This window comes from Panthera uncia, chromosome D1, assembly GCF_023721935.1.
Source record: "Panthera uncia isolate 11264 chromosome D1, Puncia_PCG_1.0, whole genome shotgun sequence".
NCBI lineage: Eukaryota > Metazoa > Chordata > Mammalia > Carnivora > Felidae > Panthera > Panthera uncia.
The window spans coordinates 78263915-78276914 of NC_064808.1; the positions used below are offsets into that span (position 1 = coordinate 78263915).

The 13000-nt window shown below is 33.3% G+C and overlaps 1 protein-coding gene across 1 annotated transcript in view; it reads left to right on the forward strand.

Annotated features, from left to right (window-relative positions):
- Positions 1–13000, forward strand: part of CNTN5 (contactin 5) — a 495116-nt gene that overhangs the window by 20124 nt on the left and 461992 nt on the right. Inside the window, exons 5-6 of the mRNA XM_049640842.1 lie at positions 5441–5564; positions 5692–5867. Coding sequence (XP_049496799.1) covers positions 5441–5564; positions 5692–5867 — 300 coding nt within the window. The remainder of the gene's footprint in view (positions 1–5440; positions 5565–5691; positions 5868–13000) is intronic.

Genomic DNA, 13000 nt, shown 5'->3' on the forward strand with positions numbered 1-13000 from the left:
TCATTGATTACCCTTTGCTGGGGACTGGGAAGCTCTACATAGACACATGTTCTTCAACCCCTTACAATGAACTTTATTTCTAGGAGAAATATAAGAGAGAGAAAGAAAGAAGAGGGCAGCCAATTGCTTGCTAAAATGCTTTTGGAAGTGACAATGAACAACAAAGAGATAGCTGACAGAAGATGAGCAGTCACAACAGAATATATGTTGGTCAGACCAGTCTTTTATTTTTTCAATGTGTAATTTAACAAATCTTACCCCTCTGCTTTTCCCCAGCCTGACAACCTTTATTTCTCTTGTCCTGTTCTGACAATTTTCAGAATATAAGATTTAGAGCCACAGATCCTTAGTTAAAATCAACTGTTTACTTTGTCACTAATTTTGCAGAAGTTTCCTCTCAGAACTTCAGAGTTTTATCTTCGAATTCTCTCAGCTCAGATAATTAAATAATATATATTAAAGTGCTTTATAAATGTTATAACAAAATAATAATAGTAAGAGTAAGAGTAGTGGTAATCAGATTCTAGATTCTGGATTTGTATCCCAGGTTTGCCATATATTGACTACATACATTTAGTTCACTAATTTCAGCCCGTTTTGTCATCCATAAAAAGGGAGGATTAATTTTAGTCACATGGTTGTTGTGAGTGTTTCATGATATAATAGATATAAATTCTTCAGTATAATGCCTGGTGTGTAGTAATTATACTAAAAGTAAATGTTAGTTGTTGTTATTATTAATTATAATTTATTGAGTACTTGTGATACATTAAGTATTTATAAATGCTGATGTCAGTCAATCCTCAGATTATCAGGAGACATTATCATCCACAATAAATAAACGGAGTAACAAGGATAAAAGTAGTTGGTTCAAGGCTAGAAAATGATAGTACTATAATTTGAACCTAAGTATGTCTAACTCAAAAGTTAAAGAGTTTTGAAACATATAAAAGTATAAAATATATTTATTAAATGTTAATTTTTTAATTTTTTTTAATTTATTTAACGTTTATTTATTTTTGAGACAGAGAGAGACAAAGCATGAACGGGGGAGGGGCAGAGAGAGAGGGAGAGAGAGAGAACCTCAAGCAGGCTCCACACTGTCAGTGCAGAGTCCTATGTGGAGCTTGAACTCATGAACTGTGAGATAATGACCTGAGCTGAAATCAAGAGTTGGAGGCTTAACTGACTGATCCAGAGGTGTCCCTATTAAATGTTAATTTTATGCATCATGATTATTTATAATGTTGACTTAAATGATCATATTTATAATGTGTAAACACTGGAAGGGATTATATTTTCATAACTTCATCATACAGATTAACTGTAACTGAGAGTTTGACAAGGTTTCATGGGCTTTTCCAAATTTTTATAAATATATTATAATGCAACAATAGAATATTTTGACAGTAATTTTTTGTAGTTATTTGTATTAAATTTTTTTGAGTAAAGTTTTAAGTGATAGCAATGTCATTTGGTATAGAGAAACAAATTTCAGTTTTTTTCATGTCATATTTTATTATTTGTAACTTCAAAAAAAGAACCTCAGCTAGGTTATCTAGGACTCAAAGAAAATACTTGTCAGTGCCTGCCCATTGTGAGTGCTCAGTTATTATTGGATGAATGTTTAGAGTGCCATGAACACTTTTGCTTTTCTTTGCCCAAAAAGAATGACTACATGTTTAAAGAAAACAAACAAATTTACTCTAAATATGGAGGTGTATATATTTTTCAGAAATAATTTTTTTAAGCTTGAGTTTCCTGGGACATGATTCTTGTTATTTCTTTCCTGATATTTTCTTGTGGTTTTCCACAAAGAATGTGAACTTCCAACTGCTTAGTACAGACATTAGAAATACATCTTTTCAAAAATCTTCCTTATTCAGTTTTCTTTCTTTTTTAAATTTTTTAATGTTTATTTACTTTTGAGAGAAAGACAGTGTGAGCAGGGGAGGGGCAGAGAGGGAGACACAGATCTGAAGCAGGCTCCAGGCTCCAACACAGCCCTACACAGGGCTGGAACTCAAGAACTGTGAGATCATGACCTGAGTCAATGTTGGAGGCTTAACTGACTGAGCTATCCAGGGACCTAATTCTCTCTTCATTTTTCAAAGGCAGTGGTTTTAAATGAGAACAATTTTGACCCAAGAGGACATTTGACAATATCTGTAAGATATTTTTTGATTATTACACATTGTGTAGGGGTGCTGCTAGAATCTAGTGGGTAGGGACCAGGCATGATTATAAGTATTTCACAATACACAGGACATTCTACACAACAAAGAATATCCCAAAATATGTTTGTGCAAAGTTGTGAACCTTGATCTCAGGTCACTATGGAATCAAATTCACAATTAATAAAAATAAAGGACAAAATTTTACTTCTTTTTAATTCATAATTCAAGATGCCAAAGATCCTAACTTTGCATATAATTCTGTGAGTTCTTACACTAGTACAAGCTACTAAGACTAATACTACCCCAGCACATTTACTCATCATTTCTCCAGCAGAATTATTCTACATTCTTATCAATAAGGTTGCTTATGTTTGTGAGTAATTGTTTTATATATTTGGGGGCTCCTGTATTCGGCGCATAGACATTTATAATTGTTAGCTCTTCCTGATGGATAGACCCTGTGATTATTATATAATGCCCTTCTTCATCTCTTGTTACAGACTTTAATTTAAAGTCTAGTTTGTCTGATATGAGTATGGCTACTCCAGCTTTCTTTTGACTTCCAGTGGCATGATAAATAGTTCTCCATCCCCTCCCTCTTAATCTGAAGGTGTCCTCAGGTCTAAAATGAGTCTCTTGTAGACAGCAAATAGATGGGTCTTGTTTTTTTATCCATTCTGATACCCTATGTCTTTTGGTTGGCGCATTTAGTCCATTTACATTCAGTGTTATTATAGAAACATATGGGTTTAGAGTCATTGTGATGTCTGTAGGTTTCATGCTTGTAGCGATGTCTCTGGTACTTTGTCTCACAGGATTCCCCTTAGGATCTCTTGTAGGGCTGGTTTAGTGGTGACAAATTCCTTCAGTTTTTGTTTGTTTGGGAAGACCTTTGTCTCTCCTATTCTAAATGACAGACTTGCTGGATAAAGGATTCTCGGCTGCATATTTTTTCTGTTCAACACATTGAAGATCTCCTGCCATTCCTTTCTGGCCTGCCAAGTTTCAGTAGAGAGATCGGCCACAAGTCTTACAGGGCTTCCTTTATGTTAGAGCACGTTTATCCTTAGCTGCTTTCAGAATTTTCTCTTTATCCTTGTATTTTGCCGGTTTCACTAGATATGTCATGCAGAAGATCAATTCAAGTTACATCTGAAGGGAGTTCTCTGTGCCTCTTGGATTTCAATGCCTTTTTCCTTCCCCAGTTCAGGGAAGTTCTCAGCTATGATTTCTTCAAGTACACCTTCAGCACCTTTCCCTCTCTCTTCCTCCTCTGGAATACCAATTATGCATAGATTATTTCTCTTTAGTGCATCACTTAGTTCTTTAATTTTCCCCTCATACTCCTGGATTTTTTTTATCTCTCTTTTTCTCAGCTTCCTCTTTTTCCATAATTTTATCTTCTAGTGCACCTATTCTCTCCTCTGCCTCTTCAATCTGAGCTGTGGTTGTTCCCATTTCATTTTGCAGCTCGTTTATAGCATTTTTAGCTCCTCCTGACTGTTCCTTAGTCCCTTGGTATCTGTAGCAATAGATTCTGTGCTGTCCTTTATACTGTTTTCAAGCCTAGCGATTAATTTTATGACTATTATTCTAAATTCACTTTCTGTTATATGTTTTAAATAGTTTTTGATCAGTTCATTAGCTGTCGTTATTTCCTGGACTTTTTTTGAGGGAAATTCTTCTGTTTGGTCATTTTGGATAGTCCCTGGAGTGGTGCGGGACTGCGGGGCACTTCCCCTGTGCTGTCTTGAATAACTTGCGTTGGCGGGTGGGGCCGCACTCAGACCTGATGTCTGCCCCAGCCCACCACTGGGGCCACAGTCAGACTGGTGTGTGCCTTCTCTTCCTCTCTCCTAGGGGCGGGATTCACTGTGGGGTGGCGTGGCCCATCTGGGCTACTTACACACTGCCAGGCTTGTGGTGCCGGGGATCTGGCGTATTAGCTGGGGTGGATAGGCAAGATGCAAGGGGGCGGGAGGGGCAGGCTCAGCTCGCTTTTCCTTCAGAGATCCGCTTCAGGCACCAGGAGGGAGTCAAATCCGCCAGAGGGATGGATTGGCAGAAGCACAGCATTGGGTGTTTGTGCGGTGCAAGCAAGTTCCCTAGCATTATCTGGTTCCCTTTGGGATTTTGGCTGGGGGATGGGCCAGGGAGATGGCTCTGGCGAGCGCCTTTGTTACCCGCCAAGCTGAGCTTTGTCATCCCGGGCTCAACAACTCTCCCTCCTGTTGTCCTCCAGTCCTCCTGTTCTCCGAGCAGAGCTGTTAATTTATAACTTTCCAAATGTTAAATACCGCTTGCTGTCAGAACACACTCCGTCTGGCCCCTCCGCTTTTGCAAGCCAGACTTGGGGGCTCTGCTTCGCTGGCGGGCTGCCCCTCTGCCCAGGTTCCCTCCCGCCAGTCCGAGTAGCTGGCACTGGCCTCTCCGCCCTTCCTACCCTCTTCCGTGGGCCTCTTGTCTACGCTTGGCTCCGGAGAATCCGTTCTGCTAGTCTTCTGGTGATTTTCTGGGTTATTTATGCAGGTGTGGGTGGAATCTAACTGATCCGCAGGATGCGGTGAGCTCAGCATCCTCCTACACCGCCATCTTCCCAGAAGCCCCCAATTTTGATATTTTAATTGTTATTTTACTTTTTTTAGGGCATGTCCCATTTATTTTATGAGAATATATTTACTTGTATTACATAATTTATTCTTTATAGCCCAGCATTATTAGGAGTAAATATTGCTTGATTGAATGGATGAAGAAATGAATGTATGGACAATACGTGAGGACAAATGTTTTCATATCTGTAGAACCTAAGTAGTTTCACAATATTAATTCATGACTTTTTATGTATTATATATATACGTGTTTAACATTCTAGGAGTTTACAAAGTTTTGGGTTTTAAAAAAAACTTTTTATTTAGTATTATTTTCTTTGGCTCTGCTTTAGATGAATACAAAGATACATATTTTAAAATGTACAGCACCAATATTTGATATGTTTGTTTTTTATCATATATGTCATATTTTAAAAGAAATCTTAGTCAACTAAGAAATTCTAGTCAGGTCTTTAATTCATTAAAATAATGTAATTTGCTAGTTATAACTAGGTCTCTAATTCACTAAAATAATGTAGTTTGCTAGTTATAACTTTCTTTTGGTAATATGCCTCTTGAATACAAGGAAAGAGAAAAAATTTAAATACTAAAATAATGGAAAAAGAATCTTGATATTTTGAGAAATTTTAAAGTGTGTCCTTTTGGCCCTTACAGAAAGTGTGGACTATGGGCCAGTGTTTGTACAAGAACCAGATGATATAATTTTCCCGACTGATTCTGATGAAAAGAAAGTAGCACTGAATTGTGAAGCCCGTGGCAACCCAGTTCCCAATTACAGGTAGAAATTCACTATTAATCATTTTTTAAAGTCTTAAGAATTCCTGCCAGTGAGATTCTGACACTCTCAGGGAGTATTATAATATCTCAAGTAATTTTTACATATACTTCTTCTGATTTTTCCTAAGGTGGCTTCGAAATGGAACAGAAATAGATTTGGAAAGTGACTATCGCTACAGTTTGATAGACGGGACCTTCATTATCAGCAATCCAAGTGAAGCAAAGGATTCTGGCCATTATCAGTGTTTAGCAGCGAACACATTTGGAAGTATTCTTAGTAGAGAAGTCATACTTCAATTTGCCTGTGAGTAAAGTATTTGCTTTTTTTCATGTACCTGTATATAGTGTATATACATGTAATTTTAAAGTTTAGTTAGGCAAAAGCTTAATTTAGATCTCAGATTTTAAAATGTGGTAAAACCTTGGTCAAGCTATACAAACAATGTGTTTCTTTTTTTAATTTTTTAAAGATTTATTTATTTTTGAGAGAGAGAGAGAGAGTGGGGGAGAGGCAGAAAGAGAGGGAGACACAGAATCCAAAGCAGGATCTAGGGTCTGAGCTGTCAGCATTGATCCCGCAGGGGGTGCTTGAACCCATGAACTGGAAGATAATGACATGAGCTGAAGTCAGACACTTAATTGGCTGATCCACCCAGGTGCCCCCAATGTGTTTCTTTTGAAACTTCCCGAAATGTTTGTCCTCTTCAAATAAACCTAACACACTAGTCTGGGAGGTTAAAAATGCTATTCATGAAAGCACAGAAAGTTTTGAATTCAATTATTTTTTGAAATCTACTTAAAAATAGATTTTTAATTCTTTCCCCTGCCTTCTAAAATATCTACTTACCTGCTTTTATTCTTCTATAGTTTATTACAGTAACTATTTTCTGTAGATTCTTTTGTTTATATGATCACATATTCTAAAAATTCTGCTTGTAGTCAAGAAGCTAAAGAAATGCCTCTGAAATGCTAATTTTTCCAATTCCAACTACAACGTCCCTGTCAGATGTCCCAAATTTTTAATTAGGAAAAAGTACGACATACTTATAATCATACATATATACTAGAATATAGACATTTTCTAAAATAGATATTTATCTAATTAACTGTATGCATTCTTAAAAGTCATGAAGTTATTTAATTTATGATGAAAGCTTGTACCAAATTAAAGATAAGCTACTGAGTAAAAACACAAAATAAACAAACAAACTTAGTACCGTTTTTTAGTAACTAATCCTACTTGAATATAAATTCTTGAGGATTGCAGTATCTAAAAAATAAGTGGGTAGGAATATTTGTGTTAATAATTTATATGCAACTTATATTGGCTCTGTAATTCATTACACAATGATATTTTAATTTAAAATTACACCCTGAAGAATGGAATAATTGATTTTCTTTCTATAATCTCCCTCACATATTTTTTTCTAATTAGCCCAGAATCCAGACATCCTATTACAGAGTATGAAGGAGAAAGAAGAGAATAAAGGAATGATAATGGATATAATTTGGAGAACATTGAGCTAGGTCCTAGAAAAATCTAAATATTATTTTTAAAATAAATTTGGCTAAGGAATTCATACAGGCACTTAATATACACCAAATACACCAAGATAGTAGTCTAAATATACTCCTTTTAATTTAGAAAATATTGTGTGGTGTAACACAGAATGTAATACTTTTCAGCATGCACATCAAAAGAATAACCTAATAAACAAAATAAATATCCCTCTTAATTGCTCCTCTCTAAATGGAGTAGTCCTTCCAAGACAGATATAGCAAATCCAGAGAACTTGATGAACAAATACTAAGTGGCTTATACTTGTCTCTTTGGTCTGCTATCTGACACAAGTACAACAATTCATAATAGCTTGTATACCAATTGTTTGTACCCCAAATCACCAGTGCTGGCAAAATATATGCAAAGTTTTCTGTATGCCTCAGAGCAGAAATCTATATACTGTAAGATACTATGTGTCTATATGACTGCATCATCTTAGAATTTCTGCAAAGACCAGTCACAGCTGTCAGATACCACAGCCCACAGTGATCACATTGGTACCAGCATTTACAGTTCAATGACCAGGCAAGGAAAGTCCAATATATCTATCTTACTTATTCAGCATCCAGCTGTCCCAAACTTGGTTTAGAGCAATATTTACTTTCTTCCTAATTTAAACATATGGATTAATATACATATGCATTCATTAGTGGTATCTTATGACTTTGCCTTTCCTCATTCCCATCCCACCAGACTCAACTGTGTTCTGAAGCCCATATATACATATAATGTGCCTGGTTGAAACAGTAACTTACATAGGGAAGGGTACTTCTGCAACAAAATTACTCCCCTACATAGAGGCCATTAGGTCCATTTGATAATATATATATAAACTAAAGAACATATATAAATGTTCTTTAGTTTAGCTCTATCTTCATTCCAGAAGATCTTTGGGGAAAAATGCAAATATAGGTGGTAGAGAGGAGAATGAAGACTCCATCAACTTGCTTCGCAGTATATTTGGATATGAGCTTGGGTGTTATGGGATTCTAGGAGTCAAGGTAGTTTTGTGATTAGGGGTAAAATGATGTAGGAACTTGGAAAGTAAAAAGCAGTTTCTGAAACTAAGTGAAAGGATACAAAGGTGAAGTAAGTTTAACAACTTGGTCGCACCTTTCCTTTACATCATGATTTTCTGTTTAGCCTTATACATAGATAGATAATGTACTACTTATTGTTGATAGATGCTTAATGTTTAAAGGTTTTTTGTGGGTAGAGAATGTTTATTACTCTTCACACATTTAAAGCTGAAATCATTAATCCTTTATATCTATCAGCCACTATATAAAATTTTAAATATATAACTAATATTTTAAAACTAATATATTTAGTAAGTTTAGATAATTATCAAAACCTATTTAATCAAATTAAACATTCCAAGTCTACTATATGAGTCGATTAAACATGTTAAATGTCATAAAATTAGGCAAAATTTATAAATTATCAAATTGATTATAAAAATTTTTATTAATACTTATGAGTAAACTCTGTCCTGTACTTACTCTTAAGACATATTTTTTGTGCTTTACTCAGTTTATAATATTTTTGTTATATAAATATTTTTACCATTTATACATCAATTTCATCATATATAATCCAGTAATTTCATCAGATATATTTTCTACACTATGTAGTGCTATTGTGATCTAAAATTCTCCTTTCTAATGAGGATCATATTACCCACTCTAGAGTTTGTTTCTGAGTTATCAGTCAAATTTTGGTTACTCCATTCAAATCTGAGACGTATTTAACAGACTTGACCTCCTGTATAATTTGAACATTATTTTTATTATATCAATAACACTTTATAGCTTTCAGATGGGCTTTGCCTTTTGGAATATGACATAATTGTTTAAAATGTTGTGATTCTAAGACTTATTGGACAGTGTTAAATAAATACCAAGTGAATTTCCCTTAATTATATTAATAGAAACCAGACTAATCTATATTTTATAGATGGATATGTATTTAATTGAAGAAACAAGTATCCATATGCTAACAATCCCATATTCAATAAAGATAATAACCTTAAACATATCTTATTAGAGTCACTTTCTCTTTTTATTGGAAATTATATATGCATATTAGACACAAACACATCATATTAAGCTTTCTGATTTTGAGTATTATTAGAATTACATGAGATTTTGCAAATCCAATTTATTTATATACATATACAAATTGTCACAATTTGGTTATTGAGACTCACCTAATCCTAGCTTTTTTGTCCTCTGTTAACCAAAAATATATTTTAAAATAGCCTAGCTTTCCACTAATGATATTTTGATCACCTGCCCACCTCCCAAGTCAATCATAAATTCAGCTACTTTTCATTTACCACATGCGTAATACTATAGGAGACTAAAATCTAGATGTTAGAGGTGTATATAAAACTGTTCCAAATAAGTTCTGGTAGTGAGTAGGATGACATTATTATTAAATCAGTTTAGTAAAAGAGACTTAAAATGAACATCTTTTTTAAGGCAAATGATACCTCTTATTTAACTCTAATAGTACTCAATCCTTCCCTATTCTAATATAAATATGTATTATATTCACTTTGACATAATCAATTTGATTTTCAACTCCTCTCTCAAAATATATTTATATTGTAGTTTCTCAAAATTCTTTGTATGTTTGCTTCATCAACCACGATTTTATAATCACTTTATCAATACTTATATGATATAACAAAAATAAATATTAGCAACAGAAATAAGTATGTAATCATTCTGCATTTCTTCTCATTGTTCAAATTTTAGTCAGTGAGCCACTTGCTTAATTTTTATGCAAGTTTAAAAGTTTAAGTATCTGCGTCTCTCTTTATAGATCTGAAAGTTGGGGATGTATACTAATTTTGGTATATAATTATTTTACTTCTTTTCATATTTTCTCTTTTAATAAATTTTTTCCTCATAATTATCTTTATGTATTGGATAATCTAAGGTTAGAACCTGGAAAGCTAAGTTTTCTAAATGAATTTGAGACAGCAAAAAGATGACTATGGCTATTATCAGTAGCTGATAATATCATTATAGATCCTGGCTTTTGAAGGGAATGGGAATAAGGAAGTAAGCATTGGCACTTTTACCTGGTGATGTAGCAATATGTCGAAAAATTAAGTGTAAAATAATCTTCTTTTAAAGTTTTGTTCCTCTTCACTTGTCACCCAACATATTAACAAATATGAAATAGCAGAGGTATATTTACATAATATTTTTTTAATTTTCCAATATATTTTATCTCAATCTCATTCCAAATGTGATTTGATTGACTTGCTTCATAAAATTATGTACCATAAAAGGTAAATATGTAAGTAAATAAATACAGCAACAGGAAAAAATACATTTCATAATAAGAGGTCAAGATAGTGTAGGCCATGATGTCTCAAAATCTTGTGGTCAAGACGTAAATATTTCCTTGGGACTCCCAGCAGTCAGAGCAAACGGAAAAAATACAGACATTTAAAGGACTCTAATTTCCCCCAAGTTCCTTAAGAGGAGAAAATACTTTCTTGACATTTAATTCTTATGGAAATTTCTTGTTTGAGGCTTATAGAGAGATCTTAACAAGGTCCCTATATCAGTTCAATAGCAAGTGTAATTAGCCTGACATAAAACCGAACCAATTATTTAAGTGTAACTACAGTGTAATAATGAAGCTATTCAATTCATTCACTTATAGTTTTTTTTTTTTTTAATTTTGATTTGAGGAGCTAATGGATTTGAGAAACTGCTGTAGTCTTGCTCATTTCCCCTTTTAACTCATCCCTTACATGTATAAATGTCTATCCATGAAGACTTTTTATTTTAAGTTCTTCCTAAATGAATATTTATAAATGTGGTTCAGCTTCACTCATGTTAAAAATATACTTTGGCATTAATAAATATATACCTCATAAGGGCATAGTAAAAATTAATGATATAAAGAAGTCATGCCTGTGAACTGTTTTTAACTTCAGAAAGACATAAATCAACACAAAGTTGGATAACTATCACTAGTACTGATTGTTACTGGTTATCAATAACATTGATAATGACTATTTTTGACAGAGTGTACTTTATTCCTGTAGCTGATGTTCATCATGAGGATAATTTCCTCACCTAGTATAGTGATTTCCTTTCAGTGACATGCAAGAATACACCATATAAAACTTTGTCACTCTATTAGCTTATTACCATGCTGATGAGACTTTGGAATTGATAATGTGACACCACACACTTCTAAAACATCCTTCAGATATCTAAAGCTCATAGCAATCTCTCCAAAATTTGGATTTTTAGAAATAATTCATACTAGTAAGTCAAACATAAAATGAATCAAGAATAAAATCTCCTCATGCTGTCTCTTGCTTCAAAATATCTTTATATGCCATCCCTGGTAAATTGATAGTTCACATCTAAATTCGAACATATTGCTTTCCAGGGCATTTAGATGGTTTAGACGCAGAATATTCCATTAGTTTTCCTTGAAGCAGTTGATTAAAATAACCTCCTTAATTCTTCGAGAGATTATATGATTTTTATAGACTTTGTATTTAAGCCCTTTAATTTAACCTTTCATTTTTATATAAAACTCAAAAATTACTTCTCTAGCATTTCATAACTTCTTCACTTAAGGTAAAATTGACCTTATATTTTAAAACCACATTTAACTAGCATTTATAGCTAATGAAATTATTTGAATAATTGCTAACTCCACAGTATATTCAAAGCTTTATTTCATTAGTCCATGAGATTTTGTCCATAATAACTTCATTAAATCATTTGAATATCAATTTGAATGAATCACATTGACATGGATAATTTTATTAGTTGTAAAATTATCTAATTTTATTACAAAATAAGTTGATGTACTTTGTAATTTTGTTTTCTATAAACAAAACAATTATGTTTTTCTTTTATAAAGTCTTTACTCGAAGAATATGGTTTAAATCTTCCTTTTAAAGGAAAATTATTCTGATCATAATAGATATAATAATTGTGAGTGTGTGACTCCTTTGGATTCTTTGAGATCACAGAAAAAAATTAATTAACATATGTAATTTTGTGCTTTAAATGGAAGTTATCATGAATGAATCAAAGTTGAAATCTGTGGCAGATTGTCCTCAAATCCTTAATTCTATGACATAATGTTTTTACAAAAACAAAAAGTATTTTATTTATTAAAGTTCATTCAAACATATATTTTAATTATTAATGGAACTCATGAATAATTCTGTCCATATGTGATAAATGCCCTCTAGCAAAATGAACCACTTGCCTGACTTGACCTTTGGTCTTCCTGCTCTTCTTCTTGTTTTTAAAAATGCAGAAAGGCAGTTCTTCATTCATGTCATGTAAAGTAACCCACAAAGACTCAGATCAGGAATGTACAAATCTTCTGACCCTTGCTATCCAAGCTTGTTTTACCAAAGTTACATGGCTAGTAATAAAATAGCAGCTCCAACTCAAATCTAACTTTGAACTCTATACTTACAATCTGCCTTTTCTACCCTATACCATACTTCATCATGCATTGAATTTTTTGTTTTGTTTTGCTCAGCATCTGTAGTTATTTTATTCATGGAATATTTGCTCAATATCTTCTCCCTCTTGGGCATTATTCTAGATATTAGGGGGCCAAAATTAACAATGCATATTCTCATAGACTTTAATGCTAACAAAATCAGTACAAATCTCCCTATTCCATATATATTTCCTTAGTGTATATACTCATTATCTCCTTCAGAACTACTAGAAAAATTGCCTGCCTATATTTTCTACTCCTTAACATCTTTCTTCATCCTACCCCAGCTCCACTAAAATCTCTAAAATGATCTATGTAAAATACAACTCTGACCATGACGTCCCTGCATACATTTCTGACGGTTTATC